The sequence below is a fragment of the Manacus vitellinus genome, unplaced genomic scaffold (assembly GCF_001715985.3).
Source record: "Manacus vitellinus isolate BGI_N305 unplaced genomic scaffold, ASM171598v3 scaffold_18_pilon, whole genome shotgun sequence".
In the NCBI taxonomy this organism is placed as follows: Eukaryota; Metazoa; Chordata; class Aves; order Passeriformes; family Pipridae; genus Manacus; species Manacus vitellinus.
In genome coordinates, this window is record NW_021939324.1 from 6114399 (window position 1) to 6141541 (window position 27143).

At 39.2% G+C, this 27143-nt stretch overlaps 1 protein-coding gene across 1 annotated transcript in view; it reads left to right on the forward strand.

Annotated features, from left to right (window-relative positions):
- Positions 1–348: 348 nt before the first annotated feature.
- Positions 349–27143, forward strand: part of GLDC (glycine decarboxylase) — a 43283-nt gene continuing 16488 nt past the window's right edge. The window contains 17 exon segments of the mRNA XM_029959004.1: positions 349–379; positions 382–482; positions 484–507; positions 509–555; positions 623–732; positions 10108–10243; positions 14974–15138; positions 17928–18005; positions 18705–18852; positions 19108–19304; positions 21407–21503; positions 22487–22592; positions 23654–23793; positions 24553–24633; positions 25190–25287; positions 25772–25856; positions 25948–25989. Coding sequence (XP_029814864.1) covers positions 349–379; positions 382–482; positions 484–507; positions 509–555; positions 623–732; positions 10108–10243; positions 14974–15138; positions 17928–18005; positions 18705–18852; positions 19108–19304; positions 21407–21503; positions 22487–22592; positions 23654–23793; positions 24553–24633; positions 25190–25287; positions 25772–25856; positions 25948–25989 — 1686 coding nt within the window.

Here is a 27143-nt window from a genome sequence, read left to right on the forward strand (position 1 = left end):
ACAGTGACATGTGTTGCTTCTCAAGCTCGCCACCCGAAAGCAAGTACACGCTCTGCTGCAGAAACACAGAAACCTTTTTCTCGTGTTCGATCAAGCCTCTTACGGACGGGAACCCTCTTTCCTGAGAAAATGTCCCCCGGGGTGTGCGCAGGGATGCTGGGCGGCGGTCCCGGTGCGGCGGTCCCGGTGCGGCGGGGGTCAGGGCCGGCGGGGCGGGCGGGCAGGTGGTGGCGGGGCGGGGCGAGCGCGGGCACGCCCCTGGGCCCCATTGGCGCCGGCGGCGGGACGCTCCGCACCGCCCCCGCACACAAGTGCAGTGCCCGGCGCCGGGGGGCTGCGCGGGGGGCCATGCAGAGCTGCGGGCGCTTCTGGGGGCGGCTGGGGCCCGCGGGGCGCCGAGGCACCTGCGGGGGCGGGGCGGCGGGGCAGCGGCGCTGGGCGGCGGCGAGGCGGCGCGGTGCATCGAGCAGCTCTTGCCGCGCGCACGATGACTTCTCCCAGCGGCACAATCGGGCCGCGGGAGCAGGAGAAGCGAGAGATGCTGCGGACCGTCGGGTGTGCAGGTAGGGCCGTGCGGGCGGGGGCGGCGTGGCCGGAGCACTGCTGCTCGGGCTGTGCCGAGCTAACCACGGCGTGCCGTCGCCTCTTTGCAGAGTGTCGAGGAGCTGATGGACAAAACCATCCCGGCCAGCATCCGCCTCCGGAGGCCGCTGAGGATGGATGACCACGTCTGTAAGTGACCGCATGGCCCGGGGTGCTCCCTGAGCCCCCCCGCACTCCCGCGGCCCCTTCCGGCCGCCAGAGGCCGAGGATGGGGGCTTGGGGTGCACACTCCTTTTCCCCCCCGGTGTCCCTGCTGAGATATGTAGCGAGCAGATCTTCCCGCTGAAGTGAATAAGACTTAAATAAGTGTAGCATCACCATCACCGACACTTTAGTCTTCGCCGACCAACTCGGTAGAGTAATTCGGCAGCTGCATGTATTGCTCTCCTGCTGGAAATCAGTAGGAAAATGCATGTAGCAGATAGGGATTGCCCAAAAGCCTGTTTTGGAGCTCAAGTGCTACAGGGACTTCACTTTGTCCCAAGAGCCTGACGCCGAGGGAAGGGTGTGACTAGTGTCTTAGTGTGGACTGTAGCTTCTAATGGTCCACTGTCTTTTGTAAGTTCTTATGTATCTGCAGGATCTGTTATTCTTCCCCCGCCAGCAATAACCTGCATATTTTAATAACACTAAAAACCCGTGTCTCCATATGATGGACACACAGTAGACTAATGGCCAGCATTTTGAGTCCATCTGATTGAGGGTTATGAGTAAACTGGAAGAATACAAAACATTTGATCCAGCTATTGTGCCACTACAATAATTTAGTAAATTGCTGTAGAAAACTTGATGTGATTTGATGAGCTTTTAGATATTAATGTTTTTAAAAGTTAGCATGCACAGCACAGAATTTCTACCTCATAACTGCAATCTTGAGAGATATCTGTGAACATCATGCTGGAAATCCCATAAGTGAAAGAAACGCTTAAGAATCCCCCTTGCTAAACAATTCCACTAAAACTGACAAAGCTCAGTGACCATTCAGAAAGAGGAATCAATTACTTCAGTATTAACTTCATTTTTGTGTGAAGATCCTTTGTCTGATTTGTAGAAAATTTGATCCCTCTCTCTGGCATTTTCTCATTGCTCATCTGTGTGCTGTAATTCGAGTGTAAACTTCAGGCCTGCAGCTCTGGTGAGGTTCCCGGCCAGTTCAATCTGGTTACTCCGAGATGACATCACAAGCGAGAGGCAGTGCCACAATGAACAGCCAGGAATACTAGACCCTGAAAAGACAGATTCTAGCCAGAAGGGGTTCAATAGGGACTGAAAGTTTCTACTTCTAAAATGCTTTATTAGTACAATGGAATTTTATTTTTTCATAACTTCCCATCTTATTAAAATGGGGAGAGGCTGGGTAGAGAAGCGGAATTTAATCACCTTCTTCTGTCTTTATAACTGCTGAAAGTATTGCTTGGCATATTTTCCTATGATTGATGTATTTTAAGGTACTTCATGATTGACAAGTGATTTTCACCAATACTCAAAGAAAAGAACTTTCTAGGTTATTATGTTTTTAGGTCCGAAGGAGGGATTAAATGCAGCTAGTGGCTAATAATTATGTCTTAAAAAGCTTTCTTCTTGTTAATTTTTTTTTTATTATTAATTAATGTGATACTCTTATGAAATTGTACATTACCAAAATAAACATAAAAAAGATACAGTTGAGTTGGGCATTAAAATAGTTATACATTATGGAAAACTAAACCAGTGATGTCAACCTAAGTCAAAATCTTGATGCAGTGCTCTAATGCTGATTTGCATAACAGTTTTGAAGTGGATGTCTTCTAGGTATCTGTGCATTAGTTGCTATTCTGTTGTATGCAAGCTCTCACTGTGCAACAGGACCTCATTAACTAACAGTGTATTTAGTTCACTGGCATTTTGCTCCACTTGCTATGCTGTTCTTGTCCCCTTAGAGTAAGCTTTGAAAGAATGTGACCGTGATGCAGTCTCACATTGCACAGCATGCAACAGAGAATTTTCAAAAGAGATGCTTGCATGAGGTACAGAAAACTTTTTTTCAGCACACTACTGCTTTTTTCTTCTGCAGCCAATGTGCTGAACTGTCTTTTATAATTATTGTGTCATTGTTTATCACTGGTTTTCCACTGCATTGGTGGCAGAAAACTCCACAGCTTGCAAAAGAAAAGTTAAAAGCCTCAGCTTAAAGTTGTGCAATGTCACATTGAACATCTTGTGCCCAGGACACAAGTCTGAGTGAAACTTGCTTCCTCATTAATGTGTCATTAGAGAGAACATTGTCCCCTCATCAGGGTGAGATTTCTTGTGTGAGTACGGTGCATCATTATTTCTCTATCATATCCCTTGTATTAGAGGGAAATAGCAAAATTGGGAATATCACAAAAAACTGTATTCTATTTTAAACATCTTTTTATCTGTATGATGATAATTTTGCTCCACTGTCCCCTAAACTCACACATAAAATGAAAGAACAGGACAAGACAATGCAGAACATGTCATTCAGTGACCTTTAGCATTTATAAAATTTGTGATACAGTATTTCCAAGTGGTGTAAATATATATTTCCACTGGTCTGTATAACTTGAATTAAAAAAATAGTGACTTCATAAGGTAGAGTGCAGCTGAACAAATCAGCTGTACTAGAGCTGCTCCTTTGTACTAACAAACACAACTAAGCTTACACTGAAGTCTCATTGAAGTCAGTCCTTGACAGTGAAGTCAGTGCTTACAGATAGGACTAGACGTGCAGTCCAAGAAAACCATGCACACACCATGAAAAGTACACCCAGGTGAGTATCATAGGTCTCTGCAATTTTTGGGGGTTTTGGCAAATTTTATAGTTTTAGACCTCATCTCAAGTGTGTATATTTGATGTGTAAGTTTGATATATAGGCATATCTTCAAATTTTGATCAGGTCTGTCAATACGGAAGATTGTATTACAGATCCTTCCATTGGTAGTGTAACATAAGTTGTCTAAAAGACTGAAAATCAGTTGACTGGGTGTATGGAATAGCAGTAAAAAAAAGAAGAAAGAGGCTCCTGTGGATGCAGCTTGTATTAAAGAGCTGTTTAAAATGGCATTGCATATTCCACTGCTGATAAATAAAACCTCTGAACACAGTAGAAGCACAATTATTTTGTACCTGTGTTGTCCTTCTGAGACATTTTAGCACAGACCTACTCTTCAGTGGAACAATCAAGCTTCATTACTTCCCTGAAGGACATAATATGCCAAGAGAGAAAGCCTCTAACCTTAAGTGGACATTTCCTCAGGGTAGGAATGCTCTGCAGTGGGAGCTGAACAGGCTGAATCGGTGGGCCGAGGCTTGAGGAAGACCTTATCACTCTCTACAAGTACCTGAAAGGAGATTGTAGGACAGGTGGGAGTCAGTCTCTTCTAGGCAACTAGTGACACAATGAGAGGAAATGGCCTCAGGTTGTACCAGGGGAGGTTCAAATTGGACATTAGGAAGAAATTTTTCACTGGAAGTGTTGTTAAGCATTGGATGGAGCTACCCAGGGAGGTGGTGGAGTCATCATCCCTGGAATTGTTCAGGAAACAACTGGACATGACTTAGTGCTGTGGTCTAGTTGACAATGTGGTGATCTGTCAAAAGTTGGACTTGATGATCTTAGAGGTCTTTTCTAATGTAAATAATTATGTGATTTGTTTTGTTTATATATGAAAGAAGTAGCCATTCTGGTAAATGCTGGGTTTTGCTGGTACAAGTGCATCTACACTAGAAATTCTTTTGCAATAATTATTAGTGTTCCTGTATTGGCAGATTTTTTCCCTGTGTTGGCATGGTCAATGATGAAGGAGAGAAAGAATGTTTGTTGTGGTAAGAGATTTCTGAAATGAAATGCTTTGTTCAGTATGTAATATGACAGAACCATCTATGTCCATTTTCTGACCAGAAAAGAGCTGTTTTAAAAATGTCTGCTGCCATGAGGCCACTGACAGTATTGTAAAATCACCTGAACATGCCACTGAAAGCCAGTAGAGGTGAAACAGCACAATATCTGATTTCCACTAATAGTAAATTGCGGTCCTGTACCTCAGCTTGATTCTGGAAGAGGAGCTGTTTTACAGTTAGATTTTTCTGCAGGTATAGTTGAGGAAAAATGTAATTTTGGCGTGTAATTTCTGTTCAATCAATATTTACAACAAGGGTATATGTCTGTTTGATACTTAATTGTGATCAGCTGGTATTACAGAGCTTTTTTCCCACTTTACAGTAAGTAAGCTTTTCTTTAAGCTTTAGCACATATGTAGTGATTGACCCATTTGAAGTAAAAGAACAGATTATTTTATGTAAGTGTAATCCTCTTTATTTTATCCCTACAAACCTACTGTCTTTATCAGTCGTAGTTATCCCTACAGTGTTGCCGTTGTGTGTCCATCCTTATGTTATGGGTTGGCTTACTTTGTGCACATTATGTATTTCTGCTTTTTATTTCAGGATTTGAATTTTTAAAAAGTTTTAATTAAAAAAGGCATCTATAAACTCTGCCATGTTTTCTTTTCCCAAATATTCCCAGTTACATTCTCAAATTTTAGGATTTATAAACATAAGTTTCTAAAATCTGTGTAGGAGTGCAATTTGGTCTCCAGTTTAAGTGTTATTAGAAGCAATACTGCTCAGAAGCAGTCATATTGTAATAAAATTATTTGTATTTTCAAATTTAACTACTTTTTATGTAGTCAAATCTACTTTAACTAGGATTTTAGATTTAAAATGCTAATTAAAAATTAATTATGGGTGATTTTGTAATCATTTGCTAATGTCAGTCAGATTTTTAGAGCCGATTTAGTCGTTTCAGATTCCTTGCTACTGGAATCCACTCTGTAGCTTCAGATAACCGTAGCAGGGGTAGTTGTTACCGCCTGCAGAGTGTTGCCACAGGTAGTGCAGCAATCTGCATTGCCACCATTGATACTTTACTCTTCTCATGTTGCTCCTCCTCATGACACTTCCAGGCTGCTGCTCTTTTGAAAGGCAGCAGGCCCCGGGAGTAGAACAGAGAAAGGCAGGCATCTTGCTGGCTCTCAGCTCATCCATGCTTTCTGCTCCTCCCAGCATCCTCAGGTTGCTTCTGCTGTCCAGACTGGCTGGGTGAGTGCAGGTAGCCTGAGTGAAAGCAGGAGGAAGAGGCAGGGCAACAGATGCTGTTGGCTTTTTGCCCATATCTTGTAGTTGCTGGATGGACACAGCACTTGGAACAGGCACTATCCTTATGCTGTCCTACAGCATTATTATGTGTCTAACAGTTCTTTGGAACTCATTTGCTTTAATATAATCTGATTATTTTTTTTTAAATGGAGATCAAATTAATTATTAAAGCAAGAGAAATAAATTAATCCCCTTTTTCTTATATCAGCTGTTCTGAAGATCTTGCTTCCTTGATCTCGGAAGTTAGATTTTTATTTTTGAGATCTGACATAAAGTGAATACAAATAGTCACCTCCCTTTTGTGTTGTGAGGTTTAAGTAATACAACTTGAACTCTCTCTCTTTCTCTGGTACCTTATTATTTTGCAGGTATCTCAAAAGATCAAGGCAACTCTACTGTGCTAACCACAAAAACACTAGCAGCAATAAGTGTTATCATTTTATGATCTGATAATTTAAGCCCTCCTACTATTTTGTGATATATTTTACCTTTACTACCTTTAGACTTAGCAATCTGAAAATGTCCTCACAGAACTACTGCTGGGACTCTCACTAAATTTTCTCCAGTTACAAGATAGCAGTATTGCAGGATCAATACTTTATTCTGAATATTGTCTTTGATCATAATTTTAATCAGTTAATGAGGGGAATAAAGATCAACTGCAGCAACCTAGCTGGCAATTTTATTTTTTGCTGAATAAGGTTCTTAAAGAATTTTTGTTGTGCAGCCAAAAAATGAATTCATGATAAAGGCACATCAACCGTTTAGTCTCAGAAAACTGGAAACAAACAGCTGAGTGTGATGGCCAGGGTCCAACTGTTATTTAAGTGTAGTAAATTTTTCTTTCTGTTTGATTTCCCCATTTTACATATTGCTTCTTAATTTCACCCATTTCTGGGAAGAATTAAAAAAAAAAAAAGAAATCAGTAACACAATCCAAAATCTCTCAAGCTGTGGGTTTTTTTGAACCATATATCTTGAAATTAGTAGAAATCCTGCTCTTCATATGTTTTAGTTTTAAAGAAATGAATAAATTATTTACAATAATACACCATTTCCACTACATATGCTCCAAGTTATATACTTTATATAGCAGAAAAAGTCTGTAATTTTTTGGGTTTCATGACAGACTTGTGGACAAAAATGGAAACTTAGCAATTTCATTATGAATTTGAAAATTAATTTTAAGCATGCGTAAGACCACTTCTTGTGGTTTGCATTCATCTGCCTTGATATTAGCATTAGTTATTTACGAAGTGATCAATAAAGAGTTAGACACTTTGCAAAAATAACTTTACAGGAATACACTTAGGAAACTTAGGCTTGATGGAGTGGGAAATAAGGCTACTGACAGAGACACAGGGTCCTGTTCAGGCCGGTGGGGACCCGGGTCAGCAGGCTCGGCTGTGGGCTCAGCCCAGGCTGCTCAGGGCTTTACCCAGTCAGAACAGGAAACTCCCAAGGAGGGAGGCCCAGCTCCACCGCTGGGCTGTCCTCATGGGCCCAGCTCTCCTTATCTCCAGCCTGAGCCTCTCACACTCCTGCTGTGCATGCACGGCTGTGAAGAGCCTGGCTGCATCTCTTCCAGCCCCTCCTGTTGGTGCAGGGCATACTCCTAAGAATGGTTTCATCGCCTTGTTCGCTGGTCTTAGGACTCCAACACACATTTCTCTCACCTGTGCCTACATCACTTCTGCTTGAATCCAGAGCCCTATCAGCATAAAGCAAACACTGAATTAATGAAATCTACATGGACTTATGTTAGGTCATAGGTAAGCCAGCCTGTACAGATAAATCAGGGGCTGTTGACTTTCCCTGCTCAGGAGTGCAGTTACTTATGAACTTCTTGTGATGAACATACTGTGATGAAGTACTTCAAGGCAGTCTTCATCCCAGGTCTCTTTAAAGAGGCATGCCAAGTGTGGGAGATGAATATTTGAGCTGTACTGCTGCCATTGCCTTCATAGTGACCAAAGGAGCAGGGTAAGTGAGGTGAAGCAGGAGTGAGGAGAGCGTGCTCTCCAGCATTTTACCACCCTGATTAAAATTAGTTGTGTAAATGTCTTCCCAGGTAGCTCATTAAAATGTAATAATTAAAAATCTGTTTAGTGTTAGAATCTTCAGTGCAGATATTCTTGGTGGGATGTGATTCTACTCTTAAGCATAATTACTACCTAAGCTGCCTGCAGTCTTGCAAGGCTTTTGGCTTTGTGCCTTCAATCAGTTTGGAAGCAGGTTTATTTCAGAGATCTCCAGCACAAGCTAAGTGGCTGCACATAGTGGTTGTTCACTACAGTTGCTGAGAAATGACTCTAGAAGAAACACCTAGCTGGGCGAACAAAGAAAATGCTATCGGGCATATTGTACAGTATTTGTGGTATGTGTTTACTACAGAAATCGCACTCAGTGCATTTTTGTGTGTGAGACTGAGCAAGTTAAATGATAGCCAACTTCTGCCTTCAACCGCGTTTGGAAGTTCATTACTATTTTCGAGAAATCATTGATGTTTGAATTATGCAAGAATAGAAACCTTCCTCTGAAACTGCAACCAAACTGTCTTTCATTAAACTTCGGGTTTGCAAGTGGTAGAGGAAGGTCTCTACAGTGTTAAACTCTCACTTAAAAAAAACCAAACAAGTGCATCTGTCTGGTATAAACTGTGTGGGAAGATTATTGAAGAGTGGAGCTTTTCACTACGCTTTAGAGATTTTGCCCTGGACATTGCTGACTTCAAGCCTATAAGCATATAATGCTTGAGTCTCCAGAAAAAAAATTGCAGTTTACTGAAATTAACGACCAGTCTTTATACATTAGATCTGATGGTTAACACTGAGTAAAAGGCAGAGAAGAAATTAACTTTGAAATGAGAACTGAACACCAGTAAAAAAATAACTGTGAGAGGTGTAACGTGACTGTGGAAGAAATAAATTGAAAACCAGATTTTTGAAAAAAATCTTTATACATGGAATGCAACAGTAGCAATTTGAGTAAAAGATATAAACAAGTTTGGAAATCAGAGCTAAAGTTTAATATCCTTATTCATGACTGCACTAGAAATTAATTCAAAACCTAATAATTATTTGCCATCACATTCCAGAGAATTAACTGTTTTGACTTGATCCCTCTTGCTAGTGTAACTTACAGAGAGAAAATGGGTTTTGAGGCATCCAGGGTCCAAGCTATTCTACTTTTCATGATTTGTAGCCTTGTATTACAAAGTCTGTTTTCCCAGTTGAAGTGCAGAATGAACAGAACTTGGTGTAACTGCTCTAATGCAGCAGTCTGGGGTCAGAGTGGGATGAGGAAGAAAAAAGATCTGCTCCCCTCACCTAGGAGGATTGCTGTACAATTCCACCCCAGTCTGTTAGGTTTGTCAGACTTGCCTGTCTGTGTGATCCTAAGAAAATCTACTGACCATCTTTCTGCATCCTCAGCTACTAATATATTTTGTAGATACAGCCCTTTGGCAAATGTTTGGTAGCATTATTTGTTGACTGCTAGGACTAGGTTGACTCAATGTGATTTTTGCACAGCCTTCAGGACACTGAGAAGTATGTAGAAGCAAGACCAAAGAGTAAACTATGGCTGGGGGAAGGAGGGAGTGAAAATGCCTTCCTTCTCAACACTTCAAAATCATTGTGTAATCTCTTCAAACTAGATTGGCAGGCTCATTTAAAAGTTAATCTCATGTAGAATTTCTTAAGCTACAAATACTCTTAACACTTTTTTTTTTTTTTAATAAACTGGCGAAGCATATTAAAATTGAATTAAAAGAACTGTTCTATCAGCTATTTAGGGAAAATGTGAGTACATAAAGTTTTTTAATACAAAGAAATTATTCCTGGGTGCTTGGTGTGAGCCCAGTTTGTGTAAATATGACTCTATTAGAAACACTAAATCACAGTTATGGATGGCTATGGCTTCATCCAGTGTCACTTCTGCAAGGTTTAGCTAAGAAAAAGTGCCTGCTGAGGTAAATTCTAATGCATATGCAAGATGGGTCTCTTCTGGGTCAAATGTACATTGTGTTAGCACAAGAAAGACTTTATAAGCCTTTTGCCTGCAGCTCTTTCTCTCTCTATTCTTTCCACGTTGGCTGAAACCCTGTTATTATTCAGTTGTTGCATTATCCAGAATTTTGTCAGAATTTTAACTTTCCCAGAATGTTTCACCACCTTACTATTTTATCTTTCCTGATTTTGGGCTGCCCTTTATTCTGCTACTGTTTATACTCACATCACCAATGTTGCATATTTTTTACACTGGGGTACAAGACATTTCAGTTAAAAACTGTTAGTGTTATGTGTAGCTGTAATATTCTGACATAATTTCTTTTCAATTAGGTGAAAACGAAGTCCTTGAAACTCTGTACAATATTGCAAGCAAGAACAAGATGTGGCGGTCTTACATAGGCATGGGTTATTACAACTGCTCAGTGCCCCAGCCCATTGCACGGAATTTGTTGGAGAATGCAGGATGGTAAAGTACCACATTTTCTTGTTGAATATATGTGTTTAAATACACATTTGAAGTTTGTCTTATGAATGGGTGTAGATAAACATACCCCAGACCTGTTTTTTTCACTAAGGCTTTCATGTATTTGCTAACAATGTGTATCCTACTGTGTCAAAACTATGGTGTTCATGCTGAAGCTAGAAAGAAAAAATAATACTTTTGACTTTTGAAGATGCATTTTTTTTGTAAAATGTTACTGATTTTGTGACTTATATTCACAGCTCCTGTTTATTATGAACTAACAGAAGAATATTTGTTTGCTTTAAGGAAGCATACAGACATAACTCCTAAACAAAAGTAATTCTTTTCTAACTTGTGCCTAAATTTAAAACAGCTTCCTCCTCCACTGGTATATGCAATTTGGGTGAAGGTAGTTAAACACTGTGCAATACTCTGTTCATGATTTTCTTATGAGGAAGTAAGAAACCTTGAAAATTCTAAAGGCTGTTCTCCTGGTATTTCTTTCTTGATTTATCTTATTTTAAACCAGAGACCTTCAAATGTTTGAATATGTTTCCATCAAGTGAGTTCTTGTCTGATCAAATAATTCACTGATGAACAGGAGCAGTACTAAAACTATCATAAAATGATCATTCATTTATGAAGAGGCTGAGAATACTGTACTTGCTGCTGTTGACATTACAACTGATCACCCAGTTGAGATTTCAGTTTTTGAAGGACTGTAACTCAAAAATGGTGCAACAGGAAAAGCTAAATCTAATGTGGAATCTCACTTTCCAGCAGACTGAATGTCACTGATAACCCTGTATTTTCTCATTAAGTTTACAAGTTCACCTATCACTAGTCAGTAAGATCCTTTTTTTGTACTGTATTAAAATGATAACTATCATCTTTATTACTGGATGATTTTTATTTTAATAAAAGCAGTATTTAAAGTTTATATATGTATTCAGAAAACCAAACAAGAAAAAACAACCAATCAAAAGATTATATTAGTCAGTGTAAAAATCCATTGTTACTTAGACGTTATATAATTTTTTATACCTTGGGTTGCCATAAATGTGTCTACAGATCTGTAGGCCTCTAAGTCTATTTATTTTTTAATTTGTTTGCTCTATTTGCATTGCACATTTTTGAACTGGTAAAAAAGTTGCACTGTTTGGACTCAAGGAACCTATGCAGTACATCTATACAAAGCTTTATTTAGCTTTATTCTCACTTACTTTTTGCAACATATACAAACTAAATATTTCAATACAGTACCACAAAACAAGTTATTAACCGATAGAGGCAAAGATAAGAACACTTAAAAACTAAGTGGAACAAAATTAACTGCTTATTTTTAAATCCTAAAAAATGATATAGTGTTAATGAAACAACTGGGAGAGTCTGTCCACATATCTGTTCTTGCAGGGTACTGTAAAGTAAAACTAGATGGATAAAAGCTAAACTGTTAGATGGCCAAAGTGAAGGCTAAAATGTTTATTGGGGAAAGGCGTATATGTGTGTGTACATATGTGCAAAAGCAACTACAGAGGCTTTATGGAAGCTGTTTAAGAAGTCAGACCTCTCCTTACATCTGCTGGATGTGTAACACTTTCCATGCTGGCACACTTCACTTTGGAGCTCCAAGGAAAATGCTGCAAGCTCAGACTTGTTTCTGATCTATCTCTCTCACATAACTTGTAGTTTCTGTTGCTTGGCATTTGTTAGAACAAGGCTTGCATTGGTAAACAAAATAAGTTTATGAAAGATTGTTCCTAGAAGTCTGTTAACACAAAAGTGAATGACTTCACAGTATTTAGGACACTTGGACTTGCTAGGAGAAGGTAGGAAGCAAAGGAGTAGATTTCAGGAGAAAACTTTAGAACCAAATGTATTTTCAGCTGAAAATGAGACTACTGAACCATACTGGGTTTTTTATAAGGTTAGTTACCACAGAAGTCTTCCCAAATATCCAATTCTGTTAAGAGTACACTCAACACATTTAACTTGGAATTTTAACTTTTTTAAGGATTTGGACAATGATTTATATCTCTGTCCACTTCTAATTTCTGTTGGAATGTGAATATAACTTCCCAGTTTTCTCTAATTTTACCCTTAATCATCTTCCCAGCCCCCCATTAACGTAATAATTACGTTTTTTCACAGTTGATGTGCTGAGTTCTTTCCCTAGTAGCATACCAAATTAATTCTGTGCTCTGCCATGAATATATGAATAACTGAAGATGTGAAAATATTTGGTTTCAGAAATCAACTACTTATAGAGTTTTTATTAACATATAGGTCACACCAGTGTAGTATTTATTTTTGGGGCTGAAGTGGATAAAAATACCTATCAGACCTTGCAAATCAAGAAGGCCTTTGAAGTCACACTAATACCTACAATGGAGCATGATGCAGAGGTCTCCAAAGTACAGCTCGTTTGATTCCTTTGTCCCTAGACATTAAATATGTAAGAATAAAATACCTCATGCCTGCAGTACTCAGATCTGTAGTGTAAATTATTAAACTTATTAGCTAGTAACACTCAGCACTTATGCATTACATTCTGAAAATTACTGCACAGTGTGCAATAATTACTTTAAAAGAGTTTGCTTTTAAATTACTTTAAAAAGTCATTTACCATGTAGTATAGAATCAAGCAGAAGTCAGAATGCAGACTAAAGCCAGATATTTTGTTTGAAGAAATTGTGGAGATGTAGAATATATAAAAGATAGAGATGCTTAGAAAATGCCAAAAAACCTTAAAGTAAGTGTTTAAGTAAGTGGTTTTATGTTAAAATGGTGTCTTTACCAGTTGAAATAAGCTTCATGCACTGTAATTTGTGGCAATACTGGAAATCAAGATTTCTTGATTGAATTTTTTCTATTTTCCTGAAATTGATTGGTTTTACTTCAACTGTATTTACCATTCAAAACCACCACATCAAAATCATGAAGCCTCATTAATGCTATTTTGTAATATAGTGTACTTTCCCAACTATGTGGAGTAGAATTTCTCTAATGTATTTCAACTAAGCTCAATGCTTTTACTCTTATTAGTCTTAATTCTAGTTCCTCCTACAAGTTATAATACAAAATATGACCCTTAGGTGAAGTAAAATGAGAAAGCACTATTGTTAACCTCAACTCCAGAGGAGTTTCTTTCTTTTTTTAAGCAGCAAAAGTCATTGTGCATGCAAAGGTGTTTGGAATAACTCTTTTTGGTGAGAACTGAGTGGGCAGGGACTATTCAGAAAGTGAATCTTAATACTGCCAAACTGAAAGTTTATCTGACAAACTTAACACTGGACTTAGCAGCTGTGAAGAAAAAAAAAATACTGTTGGGATTAGCAATGTTGCATGAAACCTAGGACATGGTCTCATTTGTGAACTATGCAGTCATATGATGATAATTAGTTTAGTGTTAGAGTTGGCTAAAAAAGAGAAAAAACCTGCAGTTTTGGGGAAAATCATCAATGCTTATGTATTTAATACATAGCTGTTGCTTTCTGTCACTGTACTGAATAGTATATGTGAATATTTTGAGCAGATGTATAATTTAAATAGACAGTAAGTACATGTACATCCCATGTTACACTTTGAAATCACATACTGAATATGGCCTTCTAGCTTTTGCATTCTCTTCAGGTCTTTTTTCTACCTTCTGTCTCACCTTACTATTTTGTTGCTGCTCTCATCTTGCTCTATACCACCTTGTTCTTTAAAAATCCTTGTTATTCACCTTCTATTGACTTTACATGATTTGAGCTTCTTTAAAGCTTATACCTTAACTTATAAACATTTTTTGAAAGTCTAGGCTCGCTACCGGCCTTTTAAGGAAAAAAACTGCTGTCTTCTTCCACTGCTAGAAAATAGAGGCCATAAGTGTTCCCACTTACCACTTGTTTCTGGCTGCTACCCTAAATTCGATCTGGCATAAAGTCTGTCCCAAACCACTGTGGAATCCAGTGACCAAATTTCCAGCAGTGAGAGGAGAGTCTGACCTCTGTTCTTGCCTTTCATCCCTGGACCCATGCTGCTTTGTTTTCTGGACTGTTTCAATGAAGCATTTCCCTTTGATTCCTGTGTTTTCAAAGGATTTGCTTATTTTGTCACTACTGTTCTGTTTGCCAAGTGAAAACAGATAAAACTTACATCAGTCTCACTTCCCTCCACTAAGATATACGGAAACTGTCATTTCACAAGAAGTTGCACATTTCTGAGCTTGATTCCGTGAAATGCCAAGTGTCTTTCTTCCCAGAAGAGTGGGGAAAATATGACTAGTAAAAGGCTTCAGAAACAGTGTTGAAAGATTGTGTCATACCTAGATATGATTGCATAAAGCATTCTCTTTTGGATATTGTTGATTCAGTTCTCCCACAGTCGACGCCTACTTACTCTATCCCTTCTCCATGATGCCCTCACACCTCTGTTTCAAAAGTACTCTCTTTTCAAAATGGAGAGATGAAATTATTCTCCTGTAAAAAGCCAATTCAACACTAGAAGATAAACTACTCTCGGGCTTCCAGGACAGTAAAAAATTACAGTTGTCTAAAAATAACAGTTGTTTTTTAACAACAGAACAAAACAGAACAACAGAAAAAGGTTGGTTTTTTCTAACAAGCTTTCATGTTACTGAATTACATTTTACTGTTTGTTTTTCCTATGACATAGTGCAGTTATATATTGGCATAATTCTGTTACACACTTATTTTCCTAGACCCAAACTCAGACTTATTTTCTTACAGGGTTACCCAGTATACTCCTTACCAACCTGAGGTATCCCAGGGCAGGCTGGAAAGCCTGCTAAATTACCAGACTATGGTGTGTGATATCACAGGAATGGATGTGGCTAATGCATCTTTGCTGGATGAGGGGACAGCAGCTGCAGAAGCTATGCAGTTATGTCACAGGTACTATGTTTAAATATATGGTTAAATCAACAGTGGGAAGTAATTTTGGAATTTGAAGGCATCTGTCCATGTGTAGGAATGAATAGGTGAATGGGCTGAAGTTGAGTGTGGCCTTTTCACTGTGAGCAGATCACTGTATAACTATAATGTTGCCAAACCCCCAGAGAAGTTCTCAGAGTTGATGTAAATGTTTAACTCAGACATCTAAGGCCTTAAGAAACCTAATGACCAGAGAAAGGACAGAAGGAAGGCTAGAGCAAGGAAGACTTATCCTTGTTGGAGGAGGGTCAGGTTAGAGAACACTTAAGCAAACCGGACATACATAGGGTCTTGATGTGATGCACCCATGGCCGCTGAGGGAGCCTCCTGGTATCAGTACAAGGCCACTCTTGATTGTCTCTGAACGACTGGGAGAGGTGCCTCAGCAATGGAGGAAAGCAGATGTCATTCCTGTCTTCAGGAAGGGCAGCAATGAGGATGCAGGGAACTACCAGTCAGGCCAGCCTCACCTCGATTAATCAGTGATGATGGAACAAGTGCTGGTCCTGGAAACAATTTCCAGGCATGTGAAGGACAAGAAGGTGATCAGGAATCACAAGCATGAATTAGCACAGTGGGAATTCGTGTTTAACCGATCTGATAACTTTCTACAATAAAATGGCTGGCTTGGGAGGGGAGAGCAGTGAGTATGGTCTACTTTGATGGTCTCCCTTAAATCCCCAAAGAGAAACTGAAAATTATGGCTGGGTGAGGTGGGAATGAGGTGGATTGAAAACTTGAATGTCTGGGCCCAGAGGGTGGTGATCAGTGACATGAATTCTAGGTGGAGGACAGTAATTAATGGCATACCCCAGGGGCAACACTGGGTCCAATCAGTGATGTGGATGATGGCGCAGACTGTATCCTCAGCAAACTTGCTGATGATGCAGAACTGAGAGGATCAGCTGATACACTAATGGGTTGTGGTGCCATCCAGAGGGGCCTTGAGAGGCTGGATAAAACGGAACCTTGTGAGGGTGACAGGGACCTTGTGAAGCTCAACAAGAGGAAGTGCAAAGTCCTGCACCTGTGGAGGAACAGCCTCAGGCATATGGGATACATGATGGGGGCCGGCAGGCTGGAAGGCAGCTTTACTGGAATGGCCTTTGGGTGTCCTGTGAGACATCATATTGAACACAATTCAGCAGTGTTGGCAAAAAGGCCAATAGTCTCCTGGGCTGCATCAGCAGGAGGAGTGCTGCTAGAAGGCTGGGGAGGGATCCCTCCCTCTCCTCATCCTGGTGAGTCCACACCCTGCAGTGCTGTGCCCAGCTCTGGGCTCCCTGCTACAAGAAACACATGGACATACTGCAAAGAGTGTACTTACTCTGCCTGTGGTACCAGCCCAGCTACTGGTACTTCAGTTGCTGTGTTATGGACATGTGGATCCTTCTTGGTCTGACTATTCCATTTGCTGTCACCCAGACAGATAGACAGAAAGACACACACACAGAGTACAGAGTCCCCTCACTCATGAAAAGAATCAGAAAGGCTGATTGTTAAAACAAGAAGAGAGACAGACTGCACAGGTTGGGTGCAAGTGCATCAGCCACACCATATTTGTATGAGACTGGCCTAGTTTATCCCCTTACTCCTATTTTGTTACACTTGTTGCTCCCAAAATCACTTGGCTCTGTTCTTTTTCCTCTAAACATCTCATAGTAAGCCCTTGCAATCCCAAAATGTTCTCTCATGCATCCCCAGGTGGGAGGTGGCACCCAGAGGGTGTGTCTGTTTGGGTTAATTAAATAATTAAGAGTTCCCACCTGTCTTGCAGCCTCTTTGCTCCTCTGCGCTTGCGGAGATGGGTCTCATTTGGGCTGACATCCCCTGTAAAGGGCCTGGGAGCAGTAGGAACGGGGTGTTGTTTGGGTTCCCTCACCTGCCATTGCATCTGAGGGGAGTGCAGAGGACCTTTTATCACATAGTCTAACAGACTCTGGCATGAATCTCTTGTGTCCATGAAAATTGAAGATGTGCATTGTCTTTTTCCATTAGTGTTTAAAAAGTTGTTCCTAAGTTGACAAAAGTGAAGTTGCTACTGGTATATCCAAATCTACTTTCAAGGATGTTTGTTGTAGGGGCATTTGAAAGAGACCTGCAAATGACATGAAACATGAGAATGATTGAAGACCACTGTAGCGCTGTGTGTCAGAAAGCAGGTTATGCAGCAGATACTGTTTTGTAGCTATTCACTTGTTCAAAGCCTCAGTCTGACACAAAATTGTGTTTACCAGAGAAAAGTACGGAATTGTCTTATCACAGAATTGTCTTATCACAGAATCATAGAATGGTTTGGGTTGGAAGGGACCTTAAAGATCATGTGGTTCCAACCCCACTGCTGTAGTCAGAGATACCATGTCTTCTCAGTCTCCATTTAACTACTTTGATGGCTCATGTTTATTTATCCAGGGCAACATTGAAAATCTGTATTAAAGACCACAGTTGTATTCCTTTAAAAGAGTGTGTGTGTGGACCCATTCCCACAGCTTCTGAAAGTGGCTTCTTGTTTTGCTTCGTAGTCTTCATTTTTGTCACGTATGAGTCTCATTTGAGTGTCTGAAATGAACTTTCTTATTTTAAATGTATCAGAACCTTCATTCAATCTTACACTTAATCTGGTTACAGTAACCAATATTTACAACTGCCTTTTAACATAGTAAAACACACTTCTAGAAAACAAGCTAATTTTATTTCCATGAGAAACTATATTCTTGATATGTAACCCTTCTTTTTTCTTTTTTCAACAGACACAACAAAAGAAGGAAGTTCTATGTAGATGCTCGATGCCACCCTCAAACAATAGCAGTGGTTCAAACCAGAGCAAAGTAATATTTTTCTTCATTTTCCACCATATCTTTTCACTTACATTGAATCATTTTTCATCTGTGCCTGTTCACCATATACTTAACATTTTTGAACTGTAAGATTATGCTTTTTTTTGCAAAGTAGAAGCAGAAATCTGTTATCATTTGGCATTGCTTGTAGTTTTCCATTCAAATACAACTGCAAAGAAATTAAAATAGTTTAAAAAAAAGACTAAACATATGATAAAAAGAGAATATTTAATTTTCCTCCTAATTTGTTGCACAAATACATTTGATTGTTGAATTCAGTCTGGTCTTTTATTTTTTACTAGGAAATGAATTATCCTAGATAGCAAATCTTCCCTTTTAATGAAAGCTAGATCCATTTTAAGTTTACAATTTGCAGTAGTCATCTTCTAGAAATATGACTTAGTTCTCAAAGGCAAACATGTTAAAGCAGCAAAATGTTGATATCAAGTATCTTATGCATCCTCTGCTTTGCTTTGCTCCATATTTCAAAAGGCGATGTCAAATACAGTTATTCTTCAGTACTATATACCATGACATGAAACTTTCTCAATGTTTAGTGCTACAAAGCATGCTCAACTCTCTATATTTAAAGAAAAAAAATCATATATAAGTCCATGAAAACTTCTTAAGTATCAGTCCAAGGTAAGAAGTGGTAAAAATACGTTGCCTTCTGTATATTTTTGTTTCCAGTTATACAGGTGTTATTACTGAGCTCAAATTACCCCATGAGATGGATTTCAGTGGAAAGGATGTCAGTGGAGTATTATTTCAGTATCCGGATACTGAAGGGAAGATTGAAGACTTCTCCGAACTTGTTGAAAGAGCTCATCAAAATGGGGTAAAGTAAATTTTATTGGTCTGACTGATAACAATCTGATGTGTCAAACAGCCATATTCATAGAAACTAAATGTTACATGAGGTACTATCTCAGCTCCATCCACTTGATAACCATTACAGCCGTTACAACCAATGCACTTCAGCTCTGTGCAAGTGATATGGAACTGTTTGAAGCCATATTTAAAAATTTAACTCCCAGGCAAACACTGTTTCTTCAGAAAAGGAACTGACTGATCTGTGCGCTTCTGTTCTCAGACTCTCGCCTGCTGTGCTACTGACCTTCTGGCTCTCTGTATTCTGAAGCCTCCTGGAGAGTTTGGGGTGGATGTTGTCCTGGGTAACTCCCAGAGGTTTGGTGTGCCACTGTGCTATGGGGGACCCCATGCGGCATTCTTTGCTGTCAAGGAAAATCTAGTGAGAATGATGCCAGGCAGGATGGTGGGCGTTACAAGGTAAGGGTTCCCTTTGCCATCGTGTGCCTTCAGGGAAAATTGAAATCATAGAATCCTTAAGGTGGAAAAGACGTCCAAAACCATCATGTCAAACTGTCAACCTACCACCTTGTTCACCACTAAACCATGTCCCATAGCGCCATATCTCCATGATGACACCATCACTTCCCTCGGCAGCCTGTTCCAATGCTTTACAACCCTTTCTGGGAAAACCTTTTTCCTAGAGCACTCTGGTACAACTTCAGGCTGTTTCCTCTCATCCTGTTACTTGAGAGAAGAGACCAACCCTCACCTCACTACAACATCCTTTCAGGGAGTTGTAGAGAGCAATAAAGTCTCTCCTCAGAGATTTTAATAATGCATAAGAAACCGTAATAAACCTCACTGTGACCATCTTGTGCTGAACAACAGCTGACCATGGTGCTGTACCAAACACATTTTTCTTGAAAACTGTGAGAATAGAAGTTGCTTTCAGTTTTGAGGAAGCAAGCGTCAAGAATTCCGTTTGTGTGGAATGAAGCTGTGAACCGTAACGCTTGTGGCAATGTGGGATTAAAAGATAACCAAAAGCAGAGTGGATTCGTTGTGATGGCACGAGGCTTTGCAAGCTAACTTATTCCACTTATTCTGTACTGTTATACCCTTTTTTGTGCAGTCTTACAAAACACAAATGGAAAGAAGTAGAAAATTCAGTGAACCTCCAAAATAAGAAGGAGCTTAATCTAGTGCAAATTTTAGTTTCACTTAAACAAAGCAGAGAAATAGTGTGTAAAATCTTGCCTCTGATTCTTGGTGGTGGTGATGCAGACATCTTGTATTTTGACAACATGTCTAACTAGTAATAATTAAAATACAAAGCAGTTGTCTGTGGAAAGACACAGAAGCTATTCAGAAGTACTTCAGTAACCAAAATAACTAAAACATTCACAGTTGTCGATAAGGCTTGGAAATATTTAATTTATATAGTAATATCTTTTCTTCATCTTTCTGCATCTCAAGAAAGCTGGAAAAGAAAAAGTTGAAATGGATAAAAGCTGTGATACTTCCTCAATGCATCTTTCTGCCATGAATTTTTTCAAGGTTTTGATCACAAAATCACAGAATGATTGACACTTTCTCTGGAGGGCATCTGGTCCAACCCCCTGCTCAAGCTGGGTCAGACTCAACCTAGAGTCAGTAGGCCAGGGTGTTGTCCAGGTGTCTAACATCTGCACAAAAAGAGACTTCAGTTTCTCTGAGCAACTTATGCCAGTGCTTAGTCATCCTTACAGTGAAAAAGCATTTCCTCATATTCAGAGGGAACTGCCAGTGTTTCAGGTTGTGTGCATTTCTGTTGGTCCTGTCTCTGGGCACTGCGGATAAAAGTCCAGTTCCATCCTCTTTGCCTCTTCCCTGCAGGTACTTATGTACTTTAGTGATGTCCTCCCTGACTCTTTTCTTGTCTCAGCCTTTCCTCATAGAAGAGGTGGCCAAGTTTCTTTGGCATCTGTGTGGTCCTTCACTGGACTCTCTCCATTTCCTCTGTATTGCTCTTGCACTGAGGAGCTCAGAACTGGACACAGCATTCCAGGTGAAGCCTCACCAGGGCTGAAGAGAGGGCAGGGATCACCTCTCTTGTTGGCAACACTTCTAGTGCAGCCCAGGATACCATTTGCTTCCTTTGCCGCCTGGGCAGTTAGCTGGCTCATGTTTATTCTAATGTCCTCCAGGAGCCCTGGGGTTTTTCTGCTAAGCTGCTGGGTGGCCCCCAGCATGTACTGGTGCTTGGGGTTCTTTGCCGGTGCAGGACTTTGCACTTCCCTTGTTGACCTTCATGAGGTTCCTGTGAGCCCACTTCTCCACCCTGTCAAAGTTCTTCTAGATGGACCGATGGTAAACTAAGCTGCATAGTCTACCTGACCAGCCATGATGAAAACAGAAATTCAGAGACTTCAGTCTTGCTGTTTGGTGTCCCAGCTGTCCTGACTTATGCATTATTCTCTCCAGCACCCTTTTGTCTCTGAGGATAGATAAACAGTTTCAGGCTAGCATGCATAAAGCCCAGTGTCATAAATTACTGCAATTTTAAAGTAACAGAAGCAACATTTTTGCTTGTAACTTAGAGATGCAAGTGGGAAGGAAGTGTACCGACTTGCTTTGCAAACACGCGAGCAGCATATCAGGAGGGATAAAGCTACCAGCAACATCTGCACAGCACAGGTAATTTGTACTGCCTTATTTTCAGTGCTAGAAAGGAACGAGTTGCACAGTTTGAGTTAGCTTTACTTTTGGGAGTTTTTGCTAGAAAAATTAAGGACATCGAAACATTCTGATTTGTTGTGCATTTGTTTTGAGTCCTTTGAAAAATGGATCTGCTTGAAAAGAAAGTATTAGTATACGTTTCCTTTAATAAAGACTGTAGTCCTCAATTCTTGCAGTGTCATGAATCCATCTGTCTTGTAGCAATGAACACTAGTGAGTAGTGCTGTGTAATAAATGAGACAGATTTCATAATAAAATAGCAGGGAATTCCAATGATCTGAAATTTCCCACTCAAGGCAAGAGAAATAAGTTTTTAAAATCTAAAACTCATTCAAATTGTCATAACTTATATTTTTGTCTGTGTGATTTGATGTGAATATGTTACATCACCAAAAAGAGAAAAACACCGTGATTAACTGAGTAATTATCCAAAATAGTTATCTTCAGCATGCCTCCACAGACCTTCAGCCAGGCAATGTCATAACGTTTTTTTGCTCCTACCGTTGCTTTGCTTATGCTCTTAATATTGTTCCAAATTTTGAGGAGAGTTTGTTAATATTAAAACAGGCTTAATTACTTAGTATCAATGACATATGCCATGATTTTTTTGTACTGTTACTAAACGGTTGCTGTGAGACTGGCTGGACTTGATAGTCTTCAAAAATCTTTGTTACAGTAGTTAAATTTAAGCACATGTTAATTGCTAACTCAGTTACATTTCAAACCACGTTGAATTCATAATCAGTGCTGACAGTTTCATAAAAGTATTTTGCCCTTCCCTCCTTTTATTTTGTTGGCAACACATAGTCAGCTATAACATCAGCTGAGGATATGTGGTTGTCTCTGGTGCTAAAGAAACATTCCACTAAACTAGCATGAAATAACCTTTGCTAACAGGGACAGTAACAATAATAATGTCCTAAACTGTATTTGGATCCTAGGCTCTTCTGGCCAATATGTCAGCCATGTTTGGTATATACCATGGGTCTGATGGATTAAGGCATATTGCAAGACGGGTACACAATGCTACTCTAATCTTGGCTGAAGGTACGTATTTAATGTTTACAGAAACTGTTATAAAATCATTACCCCTTCTTAAATAATACATCTTCCTATGTAAACTTTTTTTGGCGAGGGAGGTGTTGCCAGCTGATTTGTGTTCTCTCAGCTGGAGAGGGACCCATTTTAATGCAAAATTCACTGCTGATATTTTTCTGTACTTCTCATAATGACACCCTAGAAATAGATATCTATGTGATAGGAACTTGCAGGCATTACTTCTGTTTCCTTGGGAAACTAGCAGGAGACTACAGAGCGAGTGCCTAGATGATACTGTTGAAATGCCGTTTGCCAGCTGCTACTTCACTTACTGGACCATTCTGGTTTACACACAGAAATCTGCACAGAGTATTAATAACATAGCAAAAGAAGGTAATAGATGATAGTAAAGCAATAGAAACATTTCAGTTAAGTTGGGTGGAGTATTGTAGCTGCTATGAACACTGAAATCCCAAAGCTTAACAGCTAACCAAAAGCACAGAATCTGTAGCAGAAAATAATGATTGCATCCGGACTATGTGGTCTGGTAGGTTTTTTTCCACTGGTATGACTATCATTGCTGTCAGAAGGAGCTACTCAAAACTGGAATGTTTGGAATTAAAGGATTATTGCCACAAATATTCATGTTTTATTTGCCAGTTTAGTTGGAAGACCTTTTGCGACTGTGAAAAGCACTAAGGCTCTAAACTTTCGTTGTGGCAAACTCTATGACACTTAATATCCATTCACATAATATAACTTTTCTTTCCAGTGTTATGATTTTGTCTTTATTCCATCTATATACCAACTCTGCTGCTGTATGTATTATAGATTTGATGTATCAGAAGGATCTGGCCTAGACTCATTATTAATTCATTATTGATTAGGTCTGAGTCTGATTTAGGTGCATTTCATACACGGTGACATTTCGCTAAAAAGCTGGTGATTTTACTAATCTTTACACAAGGAGAATACTTTGCTTTATGTAAAAGCGTTTACTTATGAGATAGATGGTGTGGTTATTCAGTTACTGTGTGAGCAGTAGAGAACTAAATATCTGTTTTTCATAGGTCTCAGACGAGCTGGTCATAAACTACATCATGATCTGTTCTTCGATACCTTGACGATAACATGTGGATGCTCGGTCAAAGAGGTTTTGGACAGGGCAGCTCTTAGAAAGATAAATTTTCGGATTTATAGTGATGGCAGAGTAAGCAATTTTCTAAACCTTTGATAAATTCATAAATTTTGTAGTATGACCTTTTCTTCATTAAGTTTCTAATCATTACATGTGGTAAACAGAACAAAATTATTTAAGACCTTGTAACTTGCTCAGATATGTCCATCAATTATAAAGGTAATATAAAGAATGAACTTGTTAGTGATGCACTTCCAGAAATAATAATTGTATTTTCATTTTATGCCTGTTAAAAAAGATTATCTAATTGTTTCATGTCAAATATGCTACTAAGGGGTAGAGTAGAGAGACTTAATGAAGAAATACAAGGTGACATCCAGAATTCAGGTCCTGTGGCACCGTTTAAAGGCAGACTGAAATCTAAACCACATTTTTGTAGGCACTAAGGACTCTTGGCCAAGTGTAATATGTTGTGTAAATTGGGATGGGGGAGGGGGTGTCATAGCAAAATGGGCAATTTTCCTATTAAGTGGAAAACACTTAGAAGCATTAGAAAGGAGATCACAAGTCTCAAAGCTTGTGAGCCATTTAGTGTGGATGGTTTAGCTCGGTAAAGGAAGGAATAGGAAAATTTTATGTAAATAAAATAAATTTATGTATATTATGTAAAATGAAGTGACACTTATGTATCATTGGGTAGATGAATTTTTTCCCCTTTTTTTTTTTCCTCCTGTGTTTCTGGAATATTTTTCTTGACCAGAACAAATGTACTGTGCTTAGAATTAACAGCTTTGAGTTAAAAACAACAATTACTGTCGTTTTTATCCGTAGCTTGGAGTATCACTTGATGAAACTGTAAATGAGAAAGACCTAGATGACATATTATGGATTTTTGGTTGCGAGTCTTCTTCTGTAAGTACATAAGAGATCATACAGTTTAAATTATCTGAATGTTTCAGAAGTTTAATGAAAAGCAAAACTGCCCTTGGGAGATTTGGTGTCTACATGATGACCATTAGTTAAATACTGAGTATTTAAGATGCTCTCTTAAAGAAAAAGGTAGTGTTAGATAACAAGGATTTATGCAGTGCCATTTTCTAATTGTGACACTTAGTTCTTTCAGTCAGCTTGGACACCTTGCATTTAGGCTGTTACTTCTTTTGTGAGGGTTAGGACATGGTGATAAGTTATTCCCTTCCCACTAGAATTTTTGTTGCATGTCATTAGTAATTAGCAGCAATACTTACAAGATGAGGTCTACTGAGACATCTGTACATATTTTTAATATAATGCTGTTGTCATGCTAGATATATACAAGTATGTATGCTGGTAAAGTTGGGGGGTTTTGCCATAAAAACTGACTAAATCTTCAGGTAAACTGATAGTATAAGCTACTTCTGATGGAAATTGACTATGATAAAATAAGTTTCCATGAAAGTATTTAACTCTCTGTTTCTCTGTGTTGAAGGAGCTGATTGCCGAGGGTATGGGCGAGGAAACCAAAGGCATCCTTAGCACCCCATTTAAGAGAACTTCCAAATTTTTGACACACCAGGTTTTCAACAGGTTTGTGAAACTGCTCTGTATTTGGTGTTTTATGGTATTATCTGAAAATGTCTCTTTTCAAAAGCAGTAGTGGAGTCAGTTGAGAACAGTTTTGTACCTGGATTCATATAGTCTCTCCTTACTCTGAAATAATCTATTTAGTAGCATTTTTAGGTATCTTTTTCATTTTAAATGAGCGGAGCAGTACTCATGGTCACATTGGGAATAATGTTTTTCCACTAATCTGCTACATTGTGCAAGCTATTATTTGAGGATGCAATATCAGCAGACTTACTAGAGCCCTTATATTCCATATTTACTGATAGCATTTCTGAGATGGTAATAGGCATTTTTAATCCATGTTGCTATTAGCAAGCTGAAAATGCCAGTTCTATTATGTATTAATAGCTATCTTCAGTCCTACTGTTTTATTTATGTTTTTTCCTGTGTTAGCTGCTGGTATAGCTAATCTACTTGCCTTTTCACTACATTTTGTATTCTCCAGCTATCACTCTGAGACAAATATCGTGCGGTACATGAAAAGATTAGAAAACAAAGATATTTCCCTTGTTCACAGCATGATTCCTTTGGTAGGTATTTACCAAAAAGAGAAAAAATTAGGTCATTACATACATCTTTATGTATTTCAATAAATACTGATAAGTGTGTTTGTATTTTTAGGGGTCCTGCACAATGAAGCTCAATAGTTCAGCTGAACTTGCAGTAAGTAGCAATAATACTGTCTCAGCTGAGACCCACATGAGTAAACTATCTAGCCAGGGTCATTGTAGAGAAGTAAAGACTGCTCTTGGTTAGTACTCCGGCTGAGGAGGTAGTTTCTGGAGTAACTAGCCATCCTCTCCCATTTCCGCCAGGGAAAAAGGTTCTGAAAAGCACAAGTAGGAGTATAACAACAGTAGGAGAGTGAGAGACTCCATTTTGAATAACATAATTAAAATAATTTTTGGAATGAGATATCACAGTCCTGTTCCGTCATGCAGTGTTGCAGTACCTAATTCTGTCTGCTTTACAAATCTTAAAATCAAATCCTCCAAAATATGAAAACAGTCAGGTGGGACTGACTGAGTCATGCTTTGTTTTCAGTTTGCTATTTGTTAGGATATCCTGCCTTTTCCCCATGGTGAAGAGTACCCAGATATCTTCATTTTTCTAGCTGTTAGCAGCCAGGCTGTTTGAGTACCAAATGCCTTTTTGACTGAATGAGCTTCTTCTGCTCTCTCCCTGTTGTATTCTCACTTTGATGTTTCACTAGGTTTCCTTTGTCCCCCTTTTCTCACTGCCTTCTCTCTCTCCTTTCACTGTTTTCTGTCTTGTATATTCCCTCTAATTAAAATTAGTAGCAACAAAATGTTATATTACTATTCCACACAACTCCTCTCTGTTCACCTTGTGATCCTACAGCTCTACAAAAGGGTAGGTGATGTAGTAGGAGAAATTAAGGTTTTTTAATCATATTCTGAATGTTAAAAATAGGTTTACTGGAAATTATAAAATCATTTCAGTTGAAAAAGACCTTTAAGATTGAATCCATCTGTTAACCTGTCACTAAACCATGTTCCTAATCACCAAATCTACATATCTTATAAATACTTCCAGGGTTGTTGACTCCAGCAGTTCCCTGAGGAGGCTGTTCAAATGTTTGTTAACCCTTTTTATGAAGAAATTTTTCCTAATATCCAATCTTAGTCTTTTGTCCTATTGGTCATTACCTGAGAAAAGAGACAGACCCCAGCCTTGCTACAGCCTCCTTTCAGGTCATTGTAAAGAGCAGTAAAGTTCCCCTAAGCCTAATTTTCTCCAGGCTAAACACCTTGAGCTGTCTCACCTGATCCTCTCCAGACTCATAAGACTTCGTA